A 22,855-nucleotide genomic window follows, 5' to 3' on the forward strand; every position below is an offset into this window, starting at 1 on the left:
TCAAACATGTATAAGCTATATAGAATTTATAGTTTTGCACCAAGGCGTTATTGAGCGTCTGTGTTCGAACAATAATTTTGGCAACCTTTGCATTGGTTGAAGTAATACTTATTTAATCTTAGATTATAATTATGTTTTTTTACAGGAGCTTGAAAGGTAACAAAGAGCTTCGCCTAATAAGTAATGAGGCGTTTACCGGAATTAAAAATTTAAGAACTCTGTGAGTATATCATTTATAACAGTCTCATTTCTAAGAGTGTTAAAACTATTCATTTAAAGAATCATAAGAGCAATGATGGAGCTAGCAACTTAGGAGCTCTTCTAGAAAATGCGCTTGATGTTTTTTGAAAGTTAAAAGGGCATTTAAACTTTATATTTACGATTAATAAATGAAATCAAAAATTTAAATAGAGTTGGAAGACGTAATTTATTTTGGTTTAATGCTTTATTCTTATAAGACTCATGTCCCTCAGTGGTACTGATCGTAAATACACGATTCCCAGTAGAACACCGAATTCAAGCAAAACACTGGCTGCTGTTAGTAAGCGATTGGGTGACCACTTTGATCAGCCTGCCTAGGGACCGAGGGTGAGTGGTATCGGTCCTTATTAAACGTTTCTACCGTAAATTGCTCGACTTTATGTGCAGGTCGTCTGGCTACCAAAGCAGGAAAGCCACCTCTCTGCAGAGGATCCAAATTGCGATGTCGGGTCTTCGGATGAGACGTCGGCTCAGAGATGTTCCGTCGCCAATAGCCCGTGGGGCAGCTCTAGTACAGCGTTACTAAAGTACCTACCTACCTTAAAAAACTCATCTCCACTCAAATAAAATTTTATCTACATGAACTAGAATAAAAATATCGCGATAGCAAGTAGGGAGAGAAGGCTTCGTGTGACAGAAGCGTTAAGTTCTCAATTTTCACGAGGCATGCATCTATTGGAATGATTACAGTGAGTGGAGGAAAAAATCATTGCATTGTACGCAAACTAACAGACTGTAAAGATAAGTAGTATTGCGTTAGTTTGATAATGATTTATGGCAGAGAGAATGGCCATTAGTAGTTTTAAATTCTGGTTTTCAGAAGCGCTTAGGGACATGAAAGTTTAAGTTATATTTATGCAGTTTGACGAGGAAATTATAGTGTTATTCGAAATAACTTCCCACGCTATTACGTTCGAAAGGTTTACAAAAGCATTCGGAAAACACATTCTGGAAAAAAGATGAAATATTAATTGCTATAAATATATCGTTTGAATATGAAAATTGTCAAACTATTGAACGATAATTAAAAATCATATTCAGTTAAAGATAGCATTACTTTTGCAACTAAGCATACAATTTACAAGAGTTCACAAAAGCATTTGCTTAAATGATAAGGACGATGGTATGGGAATTATATTCACTGATACTAACCAATAAGATATCGATGTATTAAATTAGCACTAATTGACTACATCCCAATTAACTCAAACTAAAAGGTTTTAATAAATACAAGGCAACACATCTACCTTAAAAAATAATATTGTAGTTATTATTGTGACTTAACAAGCTTGTTATAAAACAGTTACGCTCCCTTTTTTCACTCTCCATAATGATCACTTTCCACTGTCTTCTAGTTATCACGATATTAAAATTGGGGACTCAACCCTCTTTTTGCCCTATTAATACCCCTTCTCGACCAATGTGTACTTTAGCGATAACACTGCTCTACCAAAACTAATGAAATCCAATTGGGTATACTATAGCCTACGTCACAGATCGTGTTATTCCTACTAAATTTAACTAGTAAACAGCATTTTCTGCGAACCTGATTTCTAGCAACAAGTAAAAGCATCAAACGAAGTGTCTTGTTTATAAGTCGCTACTCGCCAGGTTGGAATTGTATTAGTCTAGTTCCTTTGGAAATAATTTATATTGTTGTTTTACCAAAGTTTATGAATTTAGTAAACATATTTAAAACTCAGTTTATTAATTAAACTAAAGGGTAAATGTTATTCCCAGTAAGTGGAAGTAGTTGTGCTTTTTTTCATATTATACTCAGTTGTCACTCGGGAAAACTTGTTTGTTTTCGATGTAAGCAACAAAACTACATCAATAGTGAATTTTAAAATCTCACTTGTGAAAAAATTTTAATTTTTTACTGCACCATTGTTGACATGGTTGTTTCATTTTCGTTCTTTAAGTGTAAAGTCATTTGTTCTTTATTAAAGCAAAGGATCCCACACAGTTTAATTTAACATTGTTATTCTTTTTTCTAAAGGGATGTGTCGGAAACAAGCATACGGAAATTCCCCAGCCAAGGACTGGACACATTAGAAATTTTAAACATGAGAGACACAATCCATCTATGGACACTTCCTTCTGTGTTGCACTTTCCAGAAATCAAGGAAGCCCGTTTGACCTATCCGTACCATTGCTGCGCTTTTAAGTTTCCCATTGAACATGACCCTGAAGAATACCAACGTCTGCAGTCTCTTCGAAAAGACGTCGACAAAACGTACTGTTCGTCTACCATACCTGATGAGATACCGTTGCACGCCACAATGCCCGCTATTCGCAAAAGTCGACATTTACGCATATCATCTGGAGATGGTTCAGAGGAAACTTCAAGTGGTATGATTGTATTTTATTTCTTTGGATTAAAAGTAAAATAAAATCGTAAATTGAAGTACCGAAATTGAATTTTTTCTTATTATTTGCAAATTGACTAATTTATTCAACAAATAACTGATTCACTGATTCATTCGTTTATTGAATCCCCTATTCTCTAATTCACCTATTAACTGAAAAATTGTTTCTCCATCTTTTTTCTTTTTTGCAGCACTCTAACTTATCGCTCAACCAATTAATCAGTTATTCATTTATTCGTTTACCCATTCACTCGTTCATTTATCCATTTACTTTCTAATTTTTTCATTCGTTCAGTCTACCATTACTTCACTCGATTCATTTCTTCAGTCAATCTGTTTTACACTCATTGGTTTATTCATTCATGTTTCCTGAAGTTCGTAAATTATCACTCTTGCATTCATTCACGTCTTCATTCACCCACTTCTTTGGTTCATCCACTCACTGATGATTAGAAAATGAGATCATTTTCAAGGGATTTATTAAATACTAGGAGGCTTCGCCCCCTGCTCGCTAACGCTCACCAACCCCCGGAACTGCTTTCGCAGTTCATTTCGGATTGCTTCGCAATCCAATGCTCGCTTTGCTCGCTCATTGGATACGTTCTTAACGTCTAGCTTTTGTATACTTTTTTGAATACTGAAGTTCCGAAAACTTTTCACTGTAGAAAATTCTAAACCTGTACATTTCAATATTAATTTGAAATTGCAAACAGTTCACATATTTTTCTTAATCACACTATTCTAAATTTCAGTTGTTGAGAAAAGTAACTGTTGTAAGTTTTGTTTTAAAGTCTTTCCCACCAGAGGGCTAAAGCCATGTGTTGTAAAACAATATGAAATAGTAGTCTGCCACTGAACGCCGGATGTAAAGCATCGGCTTTGATGAAGATAATTTTGTATTTTTAATTCTCTGAAGGGCGCCACCTTAATAATATGGAATTTGTAAAATAAATGTATATATTTTTGATTGTTGATGAAGCCCATCATTTTGTGTTTTCATCAGTGTTCAGAAGCAGAACAACTATAAGTTTTTTATTTTATCACAAAAAAATAAAATGTATAAAAAACAAAGAAAAGAGTAAGAAAATGAGTATAGTCATAGAAAAAGTTAAAATTATAATATAGTATTTGTCAGTTAAAATAAAACTTTTTGTTTATGTCATTGCTAACAATTCAAATTTCTCCGAGGCAATTCTAAAGTATAAATTAGGGTAGTATTGTTAAGTTGAAACACAATATTTTTAGTTTTATGTCAACAATACAATTCAATTTTTCACAAAAACGATTGTTTCCATTGTTAAGTTCAATGTCAACAATTCAAATTTTTCTGAGGCAACTCTTAACCTCTAAATATTATTTTTTTTATGTACACATTTCTAAATGTCAGTATTCAACCACAAAACAACTTAAAGTCCTCAAATTTAGCATGAAGTTGTAAAATGTAATGAAAGAGGGTCATAGCAATAATGAAAGTAGAAGTAAAGTTAGTACTGTAAAATTAAAACAATATTTTTAATCAATGAGCCAAGTTCTTCAAGAAGCAGTTGTAGAAGTAGGTTGTTTATTTAAAACTTTTTATAGAATTTCTTTAAGAACACAATTGTTAATTTGGGCATTTGGCGATACAACACTTTTAGAATTGAAGGATTTGTTACGTCAAGCGCTCAGGTATCATAATTTTGATCTAGTTGCGCTTCTATGTCATTTTGATTTATGTTGCTAAGTTAACTTTCAAAAAATTCTATGGCTGGCAACAGCATTTTTATTTTTTAAGTTGTTTATTTTTATTTCTTTTAGAATTCGTTATTTTTTTAGCGAAATGTTTTTTAACCTAACAGAATTCTTTGCCGACTGTTTTCTCTATGAATGAAGAAAATAAAGTAAATATTTAACTGTTGTGAAAAGAATCTTATTTAGTTGTACAAAGTACTTCAGCCAAAATTTGGGAGCCACGTAAGAGAATTATATATATTAGATCAGAAACACATCATTAAAAGGCAGAATGCTTTGGTGTTTTCAAAACAAAGCAAACGTTGCCACCGGCGGAAAAGAAATACAGCCAAAATTTGGGAGCCACGTAAGAGAATTATATATAATAGATATTTTTGTTTCAAGCACTCCAATCGTAGGACTACAATTTTTTAAAACCCATGGCATGCGGGATACGAAAGTATCATCTCTCCAGACGACATTATTGATGTTTTTATTAATTTCCCCATTTTCAAACTTCACCAGCACCCCAACAGAGGATCTATTAACATCTACAATTTTATGTTTTATATCGCTCTATACCGTGAATATTGGGTTCAGACTTAATGATATAATACAGGATCCATAAGCTTAAACCACTACTGAAACTTTTTTTTATATGCATTTATTTTGTTTCACTACTGAATTAACTTTTTTAATGGTCATTTAAATTGTTTAAGGATTTATTTAAGTTAAGGGTTGCTCTAAATAATATGAAAGTATATTTTCAGATAATGATATTGTTTATGGTCAAATCGTATACACTCCATCTCCACATTCCAATGAAACTAATGACTGGGAAGAACTAGAAGAATTGTTTAATCAAGAAGGAAACTTTTATCCAATTGTTGGAGACTATTACACGCACAACCACCAAATGAGTGATCATGAAGACTTAGGTATAGAAGGTAAGAAGAATTTAAAATTACAGTGCAAAACAAATGAGTTCAGTAGATTTTCACATTCGAACAAGAAAATGGCATTGAGTGTAGCACAAACAGATATTGAAATCAATATCAGTACATCTATCATGATCTTACCCTGTTCTTCCAGGATGTTCTGGAAAAATAATAGGTAGCTAATAAGCCTATTTTACTCCAGTAGCATTTCTGACAAAAAAAAAAGAATTTTTTTTTAAGAATTAAGAAACTTTTCCAAAGTCAGTAACATTTCAGTCAGAAAACAGACATTGTAATCAATACATCTATCATCAATCTGCATGTATCTGTAATCAGTACATATATCGTAAAATTTAGAAACCTTTCCACTAAAAATCAGCAACTTTACAATTAGTAAACGGAAATTGTGATTAATATCAGTACATCTATCTCAATCATCACTGGAATATTCCTCCAGGATATTCTGGAAAAATAACGGGTAGCTAATAAGCATAATTTATTCCAGCAGCATTTCTTGCAACAACAAGAAAATTAATAATTTAGAAACCTTTCCACTGAAAGTCAGTAGCTTTCCCGGATCTAACCTGACGCCTTTCTCAAGAAAGCCTTTCATTAACGTTTTTAAAGTAAATCAGCAATTTTTAGTTTTGGTTGAGTTTTTCAACAACTCAGCCATACGACATAGTAGCATCCAACCATACAATGTGGCTAAATTGAATTGATCTGGTGGTGTCATCTAGCGAGAAAGATGAATAGTACTTGGTGATGATGAGAAGTGCTGTGGCACAGCCACCCATTTCTGCTTGAGAAAGTGCACGTTTTCCGGCAGTCCAGGTTAACCAATGGAGGACTGTAAGATGTACAAACTTCTCTTATATATAAGGAGTGGAGGAAATATGAGTAGTCTGTATTGGAAGTTTAAATCCCGATTAGCCAGTCGCTAGAATAACAATTTTTTCCTTTATGTATAATTTCTATAACCAAACTTTATGAAGTTCAGCGGCTTCATGAAATTTCACCATAGAGTTCACAAATTCGTAATTATAACGGGAAATTAATAGATTAAAGTAACGAAACTATCTTAATAAGCATAATTTAATTATAATTGCAAGAAAATATAAAATAAAATTACTGAATAATTGTTGAAAATATAAAATTAAATAATTAAAATATATGTCATACATACTATATCAAGGTGTCATACTAAGAATTTACATTTAATTACTGAAGTCAGTAAATTTTTTTGGCAAAAAGACTTGTTTTTCACAGGAGTTTAATAAAAACATGGAACTGTGCTTGTTGTTGTGGGATTTTTTTATTCGGAATTATTATTTTCCTGCCACTGAACTCAGTAGAGCGGAAGAGTAAATATTGAAGATTCTTTTAATTAACTTTAATTAATTTTTTAAAAAAATTAATTGCTTTCAGACATTTCCTAACCGTGACAAAAACAAAGTCATCACTTTAATGGAATATGTGAGATATATCAGATGTTATTCTTCAATTTTAGCAAGTTGTTTGTAATAAATTAATTTAACCAATTTAGTAATCAGGTTCTTAAGAAATGTAATTCAACTTTGATCATTTTTAGAGTTTTTTAAGAAAAATATCCGCTTTTCGCAATTAACGATAAAAAAAAATTAAAAATAATAAAAAAAATTCCTTTTTATCCAAATCAAATTTTGCTAATTTAAATCATTATGAATATAAATATTAAAAGATTTAAAAACAGAAAAAGAAAAATAGCGAAGAGAAAATCTAAAAATTTAAAAACAGAGAAGAGAAAATCTTCAATAAAAAAAAGTAACAATATAATCATAATTCTATTGCTATAAATTTTCGAGAAAAAATCCGCAGAAGTTGAAAAAATTTTCCTGCTCTATTCCTCCTGAATTACTAAAGAACGCTTATAATTCCTACTTTTTTTAAGTATTATGCTTTCAAACAAAAACTTATTTAAGAATAAAATATAAATTAATTAAAAACTCATGATTTCAGAAGATAATATATATATANTCACGCTGTTAAAGCGTGGAAAATTATAAAAAGTATATATATATATATATATATATATATACATATATACTGAAAATTCAGCCTGATTTATAGATTTCGCGGAATGTTTAAAAGTCTCAATTTTTGTTTTTGTTTTTCTAGTGTTGTAGTTTCATGTCTAAATTGTTAAACTAAAAAAAATAATTTTCATAAAAGAAAGACAGTGTTTTTTGAAAAATGAAGTAAAAACAAAGGAAAATTTACAATGCATGTTCGATCGTTATGACAATTATCGATAAATTTAAAACAACATTGATATTCATATGGCATTTCAGAATTGATCATAAAACTATGCCAGAAGTGGTCACATGATAATGGACATTGATCACAAAACTATGCCAGAAGTGGTCATATAATCATAGACATTGATCACAAAACTGTGCCAGAAGTGGTCATATAATCATAGACATTGATCATAAAATTATGCCAGAAATATCAGAAGTAATGAAGATAAAGTTTGGGCAGTTTTTAACCTTACCAAAATAAATATGCATTTTTTGATTAAGCTATCTATGAACGTTTCAGTTATGAAATTGGCACTTAAATTATTCATCAATCAAATTATTTATTATTAATTATTATTATACAATAACTGTTTGTTGAACACACTCTTACTACAAAATAAACACACTCTTATTACAAAAATTATTCTAAGTATTCCTTATGTAAAGAAATTATTTAAATTAATGAGCCGCAATTTTACTTAAAATTGTCAAAATATACAAAACCTTAGAGTTGAAGATCTCATCGTAAAACCAATTCAAATACCTATGCACAATAGACTCCAGTAATCAATCATGTGTCATAAAACATCATTTTTCGCGTTACGTCAAGAACTGTCAAGTATGTCATTTTTAAATTCATTTAAACACACAAAGCATGAAAAGATGCATGAAACATGAAATTTAAAAGCAGAAGAAGGAATCAACATTTTTAAGAATTAAAAATAATATTATATAATTTCTTATTTTTTGTTGAAAAATAAAATTCTTATTTCTAACTCTTATATTCTTTGCTAACTCACTAATGCTTGACTAACACATAGTAATAATATTATAGGGTAATACAATTCGTTGTCTACAGCTCTTCTCTTTTCTTAGCATTACTAATCTTCTTCGATAGAACATTGATAATTTTCTTAGAACATTAATTATCTTAATAATTTCTTAGCATTAGTAATTATTGTTCGCTATTTATTTTGTAAGAATAATCACGAGAAATCTTTTTTAAAGCAAGGCAATCATCACTTTTTAATTTGAATCCTGATAAGGATAAAGTAGAAAAGCAAAATCGGACATTCATTATAGTACAAACTATAGTACAAATATATAGAAGCCTGAATCAGAGAATGGTATAATTAAGGAAATGGAATTATTAAATTACAACTGAAAACTACATTAGGGCACTTATTGTGGCATAAAAATAAGAACCCCAAATCTGAAAACTGTGCACTGAAAAAATTTCAATCAAGGTAATGATAATATTACAAATAAAAATCTGCATTCCAACAAATATTATGGCAGAAAAATACAAGAAGCCGAAATGGGAGAACAATGGGATAAACAAAATTCAAAGAAAGAGACAGACAAAATTCAAATCGGAACATTATATTGTTACAAATAAAAAGCTCAGTGAATCAGAGTACATAGATAAGAAGCTGAAATCAGTGAATAGCACAAGTAAAAAATCCAAATCGGATTATTAATGATGTTGCAAATAATAACGATAAAAAACTGAACTTAACAAATATTTCGGTTGAATTCATTACAGTAATTTATTAATTTCCTTTTTTCTTTACTTACAACTTCCATATTCATATTCAGGTTAGTCTAATGTTAAAAAATCGTTTTAATATTTTTCAGGAGTTTTTACTCGTAAACCTGTGGCAGTTAATTATAGTACAAATATATGGAAGACAGAATCGGAGACTGGTATAATTAAGAAAATTTCAAAGGAATGTAATTATTAAGTTAGAAATAAAATTTATATTCTGATAATTATTGTGGCATAAAAATAAGGAGCCCAAATCTGAAAACTGCACTTTGAAGAAATTCAAATCACGCTAATGTTAAACATTAAATCCCCCATTCCAACATTCATTAAGGAATAAATATAAGAAGCCGACATTGGAGAACGATATAAAAAAGATTCAAATCGAATTAATTGTTTTGTTACAGAAAATCATTGCGATACATAAATAAGAAGGTTGAATCCGCGAATGGTACAAGTATGAAAATCCAAATCAGAATATTTATTATGTTGCAAATAAAAATCCCAAATCGGACAATCATTGTGGTGCAAATAATAAAATAAAAAATTGAACTAAACAAATATTTCGGCACATTTTATTACAGGAATTATTAAATTTTCTTTCTTCCTTTTTTTAAAAAAATTTACAACTTTCATGTTCCTATTCAGTTTAGTGTAATGTAGAAAAAATTCTTTTTAACATTTTTTTCAGGTGTTTTCCATCCTAAACCTGTGACAGTCAAACCTAATGTGAGAGCAGTTTGTGGAAACTTTGCTCATGATTTTCGTGAAGTAAAGTGCTACCCGGAGCCGGATGCTTTCAATCCTTGTGAAGACGTGATGGGACAGTGGTCCCTGAGAATAGTTGTCTGGGTAGTGGTCTTCCTAGCTATTTTGGGGAATATGGCAGTTCTGGTAGTCATCCTAACGGCACGCTCAACAATGACTGTGTCGAAGTTCCTCATGTGCCATTTAGCCTTTGCCGATTTTTGCATGGGAATATATTTGCTTATGATTGCCAGTATGGATATCAGGACTATGGGAACTTATTTCAATTATGCTATAGAATGGCAGCAGGGTAAGTATCCATGTGCACATAAGTCGTATGCGGTACTTAAATTGCTGTTCTTTTGTTATCAAAGTTGGAGTTATTCCTGTATCCAAGTACCCAGAAAAAAAATCTATACATTTTTCCTACTATGCATATATTTATTGTAAAAATTTTTTATGATAAGATATTTCTGAAATCGTATAATTAACACAAAAATATGGTGGCCACACTAAATTGCTTAAACATGAAGAGCAACTTTAGGTATACTGAGGCGGATTTAAATTATTTTATGAAGTTTTATGAATTATTATACGAGTATGAATCATTAAAATCAATTTAATTTGAGAAGCATCATTAAGTTATTTTCTTCTAAAAAATTGTTTGAAACTCTTTTCCATACTTTAAAATGAATTAAAAGTAGTATAAAAATCTGGTAGTTTCTACTTATTTGTTACAAAAACATGCGTCTAATTAATAATTATTTAAAGAATTCTTTCATTATTTATAAAAACATAGGGTCCAGAGAATGACTTACTGATTTAAAAATTTAAAAAATAGGCAACAAAAGTCAATAGAAGATTATTGTAGAGCTTATTGTAACAGCAGTAAAATTTTTGAACAAAAAATTTGGAGTTTAGTTATAAAAAGTTCTAACAGATGACATTGCAAACCATTGATAGCCAGAGCAATTAATTCTAGCTTTCAATAAAACGTAAAAGGAAGCTGTGGTACCGGAGGTTTAAACTAGGTATTCAATTGAACAACGCGCATGACTGGTATTGGAATATCACAGATTATTCTACAGTCCTACGGCATTTGTATTCTTTTTAAAAATCTATACACAGTACAACGCCATCTCATGTCATCTTATGTAACTAAATTCCAAAATTTCTGTAAAAAAAATTAAAGTTCATTAAATAAGCAATCCGTTTATTTCTTTTCTCTATCACCCTATGTTTCCCAAATTTTTAATTTCATGCGTTAGGAACCTGTACATTTGTATGGGTTTTAAGCTATGTTTGAATATTTTTTTTATGAATTTTACAAGATGATGCCATTCATTATCAATAAATGCTAATCGGTAAAAATGGAATTGAATCTGTAACCACTGTCGTTCACCATAAATATCGTAAAAGTGGCCTATTCTGATTTTTTTTTCTGACTTTCTCTCTATGGAATATCATAAGTTTGGAAATTTGGAGAAACATTGATCGAAATAAAAACCTCACTTCTGAAAGACCTATTGACCTTGGTTAAAAAAAATTATATGTATATATACATGCAGAAATTATGTGTACAAATGTTTGTGCGAATCTTTGAATCTTTTAAGAATTACTAGTTTTTCTTTTAATCGTACATACAAACCTTCATTTTCACAAAATAGGTAATTGATTTAATTATTTAGAAATTATCAGAGGAGCAGAAGAAATCGAGAGCAAAATGTTTTTTTTTTTAATTTCAGGTTTTAGTGGGCTTTAAGAAAAATTTTCTCTGGCACATCGTTAGAATAGGTAAATGTAGCGAGAAAACAACTTATCAAGCACAAAATAGAAATTAATTAATCACACAGCTATTCCAGTTTTATAAACAAGTACCATTATAAACACATAAATACATATATAGATTATATGCAAGCATTATCGAACATAGTGTAAAATAAATTTAGAAAACGAACATCCTGAACAGCTTTTGATCTAATAATCAGGTTTTAAAGTACTCAGATTCAGTCCTAATAGTTCGAGAATCTTACATCAAATATGCTAATTAATTTGAACACACAATATTTTAAGTAACAGATTGAGACACAGAAACTTACTTTTTTTTTAAGTAAACATGCCTTTTCATCAACGAATTTGGATTCTTGACCCCTCGAAATATGGATGTGCAGCCGCAATATGGAAAATATAGTCAAATAGTTTGGACGGAAGAGCAGTTAGAAATTTGGGACTCTTAATATTAATTTCACTCTTGTCGCAACAAAATATTCAGTCTTTTTACAGGGCTTTTATAAAATCTCTTTAGTTTTTTTTCCGAATTTCTACCACTTTAATTAGCTTGAACTTCACGCTTGCAAATTTCAAAAGTTCATAGACAGCAACAAACAGAATTAATCGCTATATCATTGCCAATGAGAATTTATAGTAATGCAAAATCTTAACATCTTCCCGAATAGTCATAGAATTGAACAGTGAACTGTAGCTTTGTGCTGTATGACTTTTTTAATCATCCTGACGCGTACAAGACGAATTTCTGTCACTTTTTCAAAGCTAAATCGAATTCATCATCAATCAAAAATACTCCGACTAGCTAATAAGCTTAAATTTTAAACGAAGCTCAGTACTTTATGCCAGTAAGAGTTACAATTGCAATCTGAATAACGTAAGCAAAACTTATCACCATTTTACCACTAATCGAAATTTTTAAACACAGTTATGAGCATTTTCTGTAATAGCGTGATGCAGTTTAAGGACAAAATTAAACGAAAAAATATTAAGGAGTAAATATTGAAGTTGAAATAACTTAGGTGCAGAACCATTGCTCTAAGGCAGGGGTTGCCAAACTTTTTCGATCATCGACCCCTACATAATTTTTCGAAATCTCCATCGACCCCCATAATAGTAATTTTCTGCTAATTAAAATAAAACTCTATTAGATACTGTGTTTGTACATTTATTTTATGATTTTGAACATTTATTAAAGTAATAATACATAGTGTAACAACAGTTTGATGAAAAATATATTAATGTTGAAATATAAATACCTTAATATTTATGAAATAATAAGTAATTATAAGTAAGTAGAAATTTCTTACTTTATTTTNAAATTAAACGAAAAAATATTAAGGAGTAAATATTCAAGTTGAAATAACTTAGGTGCAGAACCATTGCGCTAAGGTGTTTTTTGTCAGTAGCGCCATCTGGTGACAAACATTTTCAAACTTTCTCGAGTGCAAAATGTGGCTTTCAAAGCCGAATGCATCAAAATGTATATTGCATTTATCAATTCTTTAGTTATTTTTGGTACACCTGTACAATCTCATATAAACAGAGTAGAAAAACAATTTTACTTAAATTCAATTTTTTCTTTCAGGCCTGGGTTGCCAAATCGCCGGTTTTCTAACTGTATTTTCAAGTGAACTTTCAATTTTTACACTCACTGTTATTACATTGGAGAGATGGTATGCAATCACTTATGCCATCCATCTTAACAGGCGACTACAACTGGGCACTGCGGCAAAAGTCATGAGTCTGGGATGGATGTATGCCTCTGCCATGGCCACACTTCCAGTAATTGGAATAAGCAATTATTCAAAAACATCTATATGTTTGCCCATGGACACTTCCGATACAGTGGATTTGGCTTATGTAATATTTCTGCTGAGTACTAAAGGTTTTGCCTTTTTTCTAATCTGCATATGCTACGCTAAAATGTACCTCTCAATCAGAGTTTCAAGTAAATGTGGAAATAGAGACGAACCTGATATACACGCACACAGGTAAATAGAAAGTTGATTTTTATTTATAAAATTGAGTTATAAGTTTATCTAAAAGGTACTCTTTATTGTTAATTCTGTTGCAAGTTATGAAAAAACAATTATTCCTATGGAGAGAGCCTGTTTGTATAAGTGCAAGCTAAATGGATGACAAGTTCCCAGCGCAACTCGCCAACTCTTAAAATGACGTAGCACGGCTTTTTTTTTAATTTTTTTTTTATTTGTTTGCTTTCTCTAATCATGCGAATTGAAAAAAACGAAACTTTAAAATAAAAACTGTTGTTTTCTTTTGTAGCCTATAAAATTAGAGAGTTGCATCATATTTAAATTATACTTTCTGTTCGCATTAAAGAAACTGATAAAAGAATGATAAATATTTTTTCTTGCAGGCGATTTTCTTCTACAGCGAAACAAAAGTCAAAATTATTTATCTCGCATTTGATTTTTTAAGAGCATGCCAGCATAAGATGCACCATTTTTAGTTGTCAAATCAAATCCAAAGGACTTGCAGCGTCGTATAGTTATTTCTTTTTCAAGAACGAATAACCTTATTTATCAAAATGTGTCGCCATGTCTAGGATTCCAGTTACAAAATAAAGCTATAACCTTTTATTATGAATTTAATGATATGTATGGTAAAATATGTCTGACATGTTTAATTTTTGAAAGCTATTATATTGTTTCTGAAAGTATATTCGTATAATTTGATATAATGGCATATATAGACTTAGGTACGCCGCCCTGCAAGATTTATAAATGTACCCTATCTTAAGCTCAACTTAAATTTTTATATAAAACAAAAACAATGTGATGATACATTCGAGTATTTATAGTCATTCACTTTATTTTAATTTATAAATTTTATTTTAATTATTTTAATTTTTATTAATAAGGAATTAATAAATGCGATGGAAAGGCGAATTTCAGAAAAGTACTAAATTGAAACACTGTATGCACTTAACAACTTATCACATTTAAATGAAATTGATCTTAATAATTCGAGAAAATTATTCACTTTATTGTAATTATCTATTCAAAGTTTAATTAAGGGTAATTGTAATATAAAAAGTTAATTAAAAATATATTATAAAAGGAAAAAAATTATTGTAATTCATATAGTAGAAGTGCACAACCCTTTAAGGGCCGCGTGCCCAAGTATCTAGACAATTATGATAATTTTAATAAAAATAATAAATATCAGTGTTTCAGACTCAATTCTTTTTATAACTCAGCTTAGTAAAATATTTGCATAATGTTAAATTCTTTTATATAATTGAAATTGTTGTTATCTTTTTTTTCCTCTTTTTTCATCAGTCAACTTAGTAATATATTTGCATAAAATTTATTTCTTTTAAATGTTAAAATTCAATTAAAACTGAAAAATATCAAACTTATGCTTTTCAAAAGTAAAATTATTTCGTATCAAAAAACAAATTATTCAACAGACGAGGGAAAAAGCGATGGGAATCAGGCCAGGTATTCAAATTGCATAATGCAAAAGTTTATTTTAAGCAAATGAAATCTAATGTTCTTATATGAAAGTAAAAAATGAAATAAAAATAGATAACTATTTAATTGAGCAACATAAATGCGAATTATATTTTAATTACAGAAATTGTATAGATGTAAAATGAATTAAAATAAAGCTATCAAATTATAGTTCTAAATAAGATTCCACATTCTGTTGAGATCCAATTCAGTTTATTTTTTACCTGTAGGGCATTTATATATTTAGTGAATTGTAAGAGGTTTTATGAATTTTAAATCTTAAAATGGTTTTTTAAACTCATTTTTAAGCTACAAAAAATTCGAAACAAAGTTCAAAGACAGTAAATAGTTTAAGAAACTCACGTCGAATTTTACGTGTTACAATAATATTGTATTAAAAATATTGATATTTTTAAAAAAAATGTGAAAATATCTCGTCGCAATTAAAAAAAAAGAAAAAGACGATTAAAAAAATATATCTTGGATTGACGATGAAATTGGCACAAATAAGGCAAGTCAAAAGTTATGATTAAACTGCCTGATTAGAAAATAACAAGCCATTATAACGCCAAATTAAAAATATCAAGGCTTCGAAATTCCAATGAAAAGCCGAGTTATAAGAGTTGAAAAAACGATTGAAAAAAAAGACTCTTAGATTTACGATTCCTATTAGATTTGTGTACCCTTTATTTGCCGCACAAATAAAGGAGATATTTCATATTAAAATAATCGGGATTTAAAAAATCATGTGGAAATGTGCAGCAATAAGTGCTGAAAAAACAATAGCAAAAAATTCTCAGAGAAACGATACGATGCTTAGAGCAACGAGCAAGTTATATGTCAAACTTAGATATACGTGCTTAAGAAACGATACAGAAATAGTACTCAGAGAAATAGGGTACTTAGAAAGTAGTACGATAATATTTACACAAATAAAGCACGTCAAAAGTTATCACTATTTACACAATTCGAAACTCGAGAGCGGTTATAATGTACGTATTAAAAAGATCGGGATTTTAAAAAACGCCTGAAAATCCGATAATTACCTCTTGAAACATGATCAAAAAGTCGATAAACTGGACACAAATAAAGAACTTTAAAAGTCAAATGAAGAACTAAAATTCGAAATTCACGTATCATAATTTTGTCAAAATAAAAATATTGGGATTTTTAAAATTCGATGCGATAACCATAAAAAAAACTGCATTAATTTACTACAATTTACTATTAATTACTATTAATATTAATTTACTATTATATTAATTTATTAATATAATAGTTATTACTATTATATTAACTATATTAATTTACTATTAATAAACTACATTAATTAGAAACTACATCATTACTATTTGCATAGATTTGTCTCATTAAAAAATGCGCAATTCAAAATTTCCAATAATAATTTTTTTTTATTATATTGAGGTGCTGCTGTGGGCCTCATAACAGAAGCTGGCGGCTCACAAATTGTGCACCCCTATCATAGGTATTATTTCGGGATTTTGTGCCCTCGAACCNCCCCCCCCCCCCGGCCACTGCGGGGATGTTATTTACTCCACAGATTTGATAAGGATATAAAACGAAACTATAAGCAGTAGCAGTTGATTACTTTCTTGTACTGCAATGGTCTTTTCTTAACTTGCAACGGAATATAGGAAAATCGATAATATTTTACTGATTACGGAAATTCCAGACTGATTGCTAAAGCTTCTTATGTCTGTTATCACAATCTTAATAAGCATATGATTTTGAAAACAGCTGCTCTTATTCCAAAATGCAACTGATTAGAAAGAAATTTTTCAGCTCTTTCAAAACACGGGAATTTATTCATACTGAATAATTCATCTAGTATCGGCAGAAAATACCTAGACCGCTTTGTTTAATTTTGTTCAATCTAATCTTTAAATTTGAAAGTTTTTTTTTATATTTATAGATTTTTTTTTTAAATTATAATTTTTGTAATCGTGATTATTCTAGGACTTCATCAAATTGCTTCTTCTTCTTGCTTAAAAATTCCACACATAATTGAGTTATTTAAAAAAAAAAAACGTTTTTTAATCATGCTAACAAAATATATCGGAAATATTCTTCTTTAAACTGAGGATATAATATCGAGTTATTCCATAGGAAAAATAGAGTCGTTTTGTTTTTTAAGTTTCATTAAAAGAAAAATTGTCATTTAAGTTTAATTTGTTGGGCAAACAAAGCAGAACAAGCATTTTAGAATTTACTGAATATTTTTTATTTCAACAACAAAGCTTTTACGCATATTCCAAGAATAAGAATATTCCGATGTAATATGCTAAAATGCAATAATCTGAGTACATTTTTCGATTCCCGTTGTAATTTTTAAAAATTATTTAAAGCTTTCGTTAAAATTCAAAACTTCTATCTGTTAATCAATTGCACGTACATGCAACCCAACAAATAAAATTTAGAAAACAGGATAGACTTTAAAATAAAATTTTCTTTTCTTCTCTTATTATATTGCAATGACATTTTAGGTTTAATTGAAAATTTCTACATTAACGAAAAAGTATTAACTAAGCACTGTCTGTCTTTAAAATAAAATGAAACTTTAAATGTAAAAAACTTGAAATTTCAAATATAAAATTTTAGTGCAAATTCATTGGTGACGAAAAAGTTTTGGTTCATTTCGATTTTCATTGACTGCTATTTATTTATAAATAAATCAGCACATTCGTCTTATTTTTTAATTCAAATACTCTGAACTATATATGTGTCCTAAGCTATTTCACCAAAAAGAATTGTGGTAGTCTTACAATTTTTTAACTAGATAATTTATCAGCCAAACTACAGATATAAATACGCTAATGAATGAAAAATAAAGATTTGAGGCACATTTCTTACAATTAAGAAAATTTGAGATGCTTGTGGAACTGTACAACATTTCAAAATTATGCACCTATCACACTTTTATGACGCACAGTGTCTTTTTTTCCTTGTCATTTCACTAAATTCTAATTATTAAGACAAAAATTAGCGAATGTATTTTTTTTTTTTTAATTTTTATTTTTGTTGGTAAAATAATTCTCTAATGGTTTAATCACCTCTAAACATGCCTCTCTTTTTACCCTGATCTAAGTATTCTCTATTTAACCTTATGTTGTTAATTTTGTAGGACTGTACGCTCTGATCTCTCAGTCGCCAAACGTATGGCTATGCTGGTATTCACAGACTTCGCTTGCTGGGCTCCAATAGCATTCTTTGGTTTAACTGCAGTAGCTGGCTGGCCTCTGATTAATGTAACAAAATCAAAAATACTTTTAGTTTTCTTTTATCCACTGAACTCTTGTTCCAATCCATTTCTGTACGCAATTCTGACCAAACAATATCGCCGAGACGCCTTGGCATTGTTCTCTCGGTGGAGGATTTGTCGAAAAAACTCGTGCGTGCATGGAAGAACACTTTCTACCAATACACACCAACACCAAAGAAGAATATCGTCTGTTAAAGCTCTCTATAGAACTTCAATGGCCTCTGACAAAAATTTCCGCCAACAAGTAAGTTTAATTTATAATTCTCTTTAGTAAGGGTCTACAAAAATCGGTTGCTGGTTGCCACGGTGTAGTTACTGTCGTCTGATATTTAATATAAAAGTAAAATACAGAGAGGTAACTTAACAATCCGAAGCATGCTGTCTCCAAGAAATTTTACAATTTTGTAGGCCTTCACCAGAAATTCACTGTTGCTTAGCCACACTTATTAGAGGCAGAATTTGTTAAATAGATCTTCAGAGAATTTTTTTTAAATCTTTAGAATCTTTAAAAACATAAAAAAGACGACGATTAATAATTTTTCTCACTGAAATCTCGTCTTGTTTTAAAAGTTTTTAGGGTACTTTAATCTAACATGTGCTGTCAGCTAGTCATAACATCATCAGAGTACTTTCAAAATGTCACTTAACATGTTAACCACTAAATTCCACAACTTTGATAATTAAGATGAAATTTTTGTTAAATAATCCCAGTGTTATCTGCCTTTTGTTTTAGCGTTAAGAGGTTCAAAGCTTTTTCAAATTGTCTCTTAACATGTTAAATACTAAGCTCCACAAAATTTAGCTTGTAACGGGAATGAAATAAACTTCATTAATTCTGATGAAATTCTTGTAAATAGTGACAATTATATTTGTTCTAATTTTTAGAGTTAAGGTGCTCAGAAAGTTTCAAAAATTTCACTTAACGTTTTAACCTTTAAACTTTATGATTATCAGATTATATAGGGAATAAGAGAAAATTCTGAAACTCATTGTGACTTTGGTAAGGCTATGACTATATCATATAAGACTATGTCATGTATAACGCTTTTTAGTAAAGCATTTGTTAACAGTGTTAGGAGCTGGTATTTTATAGCGTTAACGAGCTTTAAGTGTAGTAAATAGACGATAAAAAGAAACCAAATTCACATGAATTTACATCATTAGAAGTCATAAATTTAAAAAAATTTAGAAATTTTTTCTCGTGCACTTTTTACAGTAAAGGAAAAAAATCAACTATTTATAAAGTCTTTCTTTTTTCTTTTTTTTGTGGTAAATAATAAAACTACGAGCACAAGTAAGAAATATTAATAAGTTGAATAATATTAATAAGTTCATAAAATTTTGCAATTATTAGATAAAATGGTAAAAATTGTTGAAATGATAATTTTTTTCCTTATTTATTGATGATTTTTGGAGAACAATTTGCAGTTGGCATGGCACAACCCAAATATTTATTCAGTTTTAAGTCTTAATGTTTCAAGAACATCACATTACGACACTGCTTGCAATAAACAGTCTTAAACAAAAAAAAATTAACATTTATTTTGTTTTGCAAATTTTATAAGCTAAACAAAATGAGATATAGTTTTGGAATATTTAATCAGAACTACAATAATCCACTCTTCTGGCTCTCTGAGCACGAAAACTCTAAACTGACTCTCTTCTGAGCAACAAAATATCCACACAAAAAAGTTTCAATTTTATTGCCGAGAAACAATTTTGACTAATTATTATGCTTTTCTCATAAACATTCTTATTTTATGGTATTAAAAATGTTAATGCATTTTTTGGTATACATTTGGATATATTTATTATGCAAAAGCGTTATATATGAGGACACATAAAAACAAAATATATAAATCTACTGGGTCTGGATAAAACACAGATTGTTTTATTATCATATCATATTTTCCTGGTTCGAACTTTCCTCTGCCTATCTTCTCTGACTCAAACATCGAATCGGTTGTTCAACTTCTCGACAAATCTTTAGCAGCCAGATCTTAATCACAACTTTTATAGGCAGAAATTGGATAGCATGTTCTTAGTTTACTCCAGGCAAATATTATGGCACAAATGAGAAGATATGTCGTTTCAGTCTTTCGCATAAATAAACCAATTACCCTGGAGTACAAGTCCACTGTGATTACCATAATACCTCTCGGAACAAAATAACTTATTTGTATTTAATCGCCTGATTGTAGAAAAAAAAAGAATAAATGATTATAGTGGAAAGAGGTATTAAATTTTCATGATCCATTAAGTCAAATATGAAGCGAAAAAATTAAACTATGTTTTACTTTGTAATCTAATTGGTGTAGCGAAATATAATATTGTTAATGAGGTGTAACATAACAGAATGAGGTGTAACATTATTTTAGCACAAAGGTCGTCCACTTGTGTATTTATAATATTGAGTTATTCGGAAAGTAATTTCGTTTTTTGCCAACAGAGGGCTTAATTATATTTTATCACAGCATACTTCACGCTTAAGCCACACAATCATTATATATTTTAACAGCTGATATAGCAGGGTTTACTTGTGAAAAAGTTCGATTGATTCTGCGCAGTAGCTTTTGATGGTTGCGCTTTCAAATATGAAAAGTGAAAAACGGAATTTTCAGCATATTTTACTTTTTTACTATTGAGAAGGTAATAATGCTTTTCAAGAAAGAAAATAATTATCCGATGTGTATGGAGAAGATGCATTTAAAATATCTCAGTGCCAAAACTGGTTCACAAAATTTCAATTACGATGCACGGAGATGCTCCGCGCCAATTTAATCGATGAAGACACAATAAAGGCATTAAATAATGCAAACCAGCGAATAACAACTTGTGAGATCACTGAAAGAATAAATTTATATAATTTAACCGTTAATGATTATTTAAAAAGCCTATTTAATTTCAAAACTTGAGATATGAATTCCTCATGTTCTTGCAGAAATTTGCTTCTTTGTATAGACATCTGTTATTTCCTTTTCAATCATAAAAAAAAAACAAATGATCCATTTTAAAAAATCATCAGTGTAATAGAATAATGGGTAGTCTACAATAATGTTACGGTCTCTTCAAAATTTAGACGGTTAAACCTTAACTTCATATAAGTAGGACAAAACTCACCTGGCTCAGTTTTTTGCCAACAAGAACAAACATTTTATGCTCGTGGAGTCATTCTACTCTGCCAGAAAGATAGCAAAAAGTTTTGGTTCATAATGGGCAATATACGATTCAATAAAATATTTATTGACGATAAGAAAATTGTTTTCCGTTTTCATTAAGAAAAAAAACGAAATTAATTTCCGATCAACAAATATTTCCACTTTTTGATTCAAAAAACGCTCGAGATTTTTAAACTTTTAATGTGGTGTACTAATTCAATTTACAAAATTTATTACCGTACAATATTATTGTACGGTATTCAATGAATACGTATCATTACAGGCAGCAGGAACTCATAGTAGCAGTAGCTCAAAACGTCGTTTGAGGGGAATGGTGAATAGCTTACCAAATGCTGAGGAGTTCTATGCACATGAGCACAAATCATCCACTTTCTTTCCTGAGAATTTTCCTAAGGAAGGTAGGTTATTTTAACTGATACTGAAATCAGAAACAGATATCATTTTTCTAAGATGTTCCTGTTTGCACTTTTACAAGTTGATTATTGATAAAAGAGATGCGTGTGAAAATATGAGCGGATTTAAACTTATTTCATTTTATAACCGACGGTGAACTGCTGGTCTGATTCTGAGTTTACGACAATCAGTATTCAAATCCGTAGCCTTATAATTTTATTCCTAATACAAATGACAAAGGAACTCCTAGATCAAACATTACGACAAACTAACCTTCAGGTAGGAGTTTTTGATTGAACTGCCATCATGTGGGTTACATGAAGAAGAAAACCTCCCACGTTTAGCCCAACAACAAGGATTTTATAACCCATCATTACCACTGAGGTATTTTATGCAATTAATGCGGTTAGAGCAAGCCAGGAGCAGATTTCGCATTGACCAGTCAACGCACGGATTCCAACCTGGGTCACCTCATAGAGAGGCGAGAGCTCTATTCCCTGAGCTGCCGTGGCTCAAATTTGTAATTAATTCTGTATATCACTTGTTTCTATGAATTATATATGTACAAAATTAATCGTTAGTGTTTTCATAATGCAACCAGGTAACCAATCACCCAGTCTATTTGTTTTTTAAGTTTACGTTAATTTTTAAATACCCTCAGAATTAATTGCTACACGACATTTATAAATTTAACATATCTACAGAATTCTCTATAGATGATTTTTGAGATAAATTATCCTTCTTATAAGCAATTGCCGTTTTTCCGAGTAACAAAAGAAGAATTTATTATTGCGACTTATCAAATGCAGAAACTTGATAAAGATGCAGATGAGATCTTGTGCATATCATAATCTAAACTGAGCTAAATTTATCGGAAGGTTCGAGACTC

The 22,855-nt window shown here is 29.9% G+C and overlaps 1 protein-coding gene across 1 annotated transcript in view; it reads left to right on the forward strand.

Moving 5' to 3' along the window:
• Window positions 1–22,855, forward strand: part of LOC107439628 (follicle-stimulating hormone receptor) — a 148,462-nt gene that overhangs the window by 120,302 nt on the left and 5,305 nt on the right. Inside the window, exons 8-14 of the mRNA XM_021147262.3 lie at window positions 146–220; window positions 2,261–2,613; window positions 5,111–5,287; window positions 9,795–10,160; window positions 13,224–13,629; window positions 18,257–18,638; window positions 21,836–21,971. Of these exons, the coding sequence (XP_021002921.3) occupies window positions 146–220; window positions 2,261–2,613; window positions 5,111–5,287; window positions 9,795–10,160; window positions 13,224–13,629; window positions 18,257–18,638; window positions 21,836–21,971 (1,895 nt within the window). The remainder of the gene's footprint in view (window positions 1–145; window positions 221–2,260; window positions 2,614–5,110; window positions 5,288–9,794; window positions 10,161–13,223; window positions 13,630–18,256; window positions 18,639–21,835; window positions 21,972–22,855) is intronic.

This window comes from Parasteatoda tepidariorum, chromosome 4 (genome assembly GCF_043381705.1).
Source record: "Parasteatoda tepidariorum isolate YZ-2023 chromosome 4, CAS_Ptep_4.0, whole genome shotgun sequence".
NCBI classification, from domain to species: Eukaryota; Metazoa; Arthropoda; class Arachnida; order Araneae; family Theridiidae; genus Parasteatoda; species Parasteatoda tepidariorum.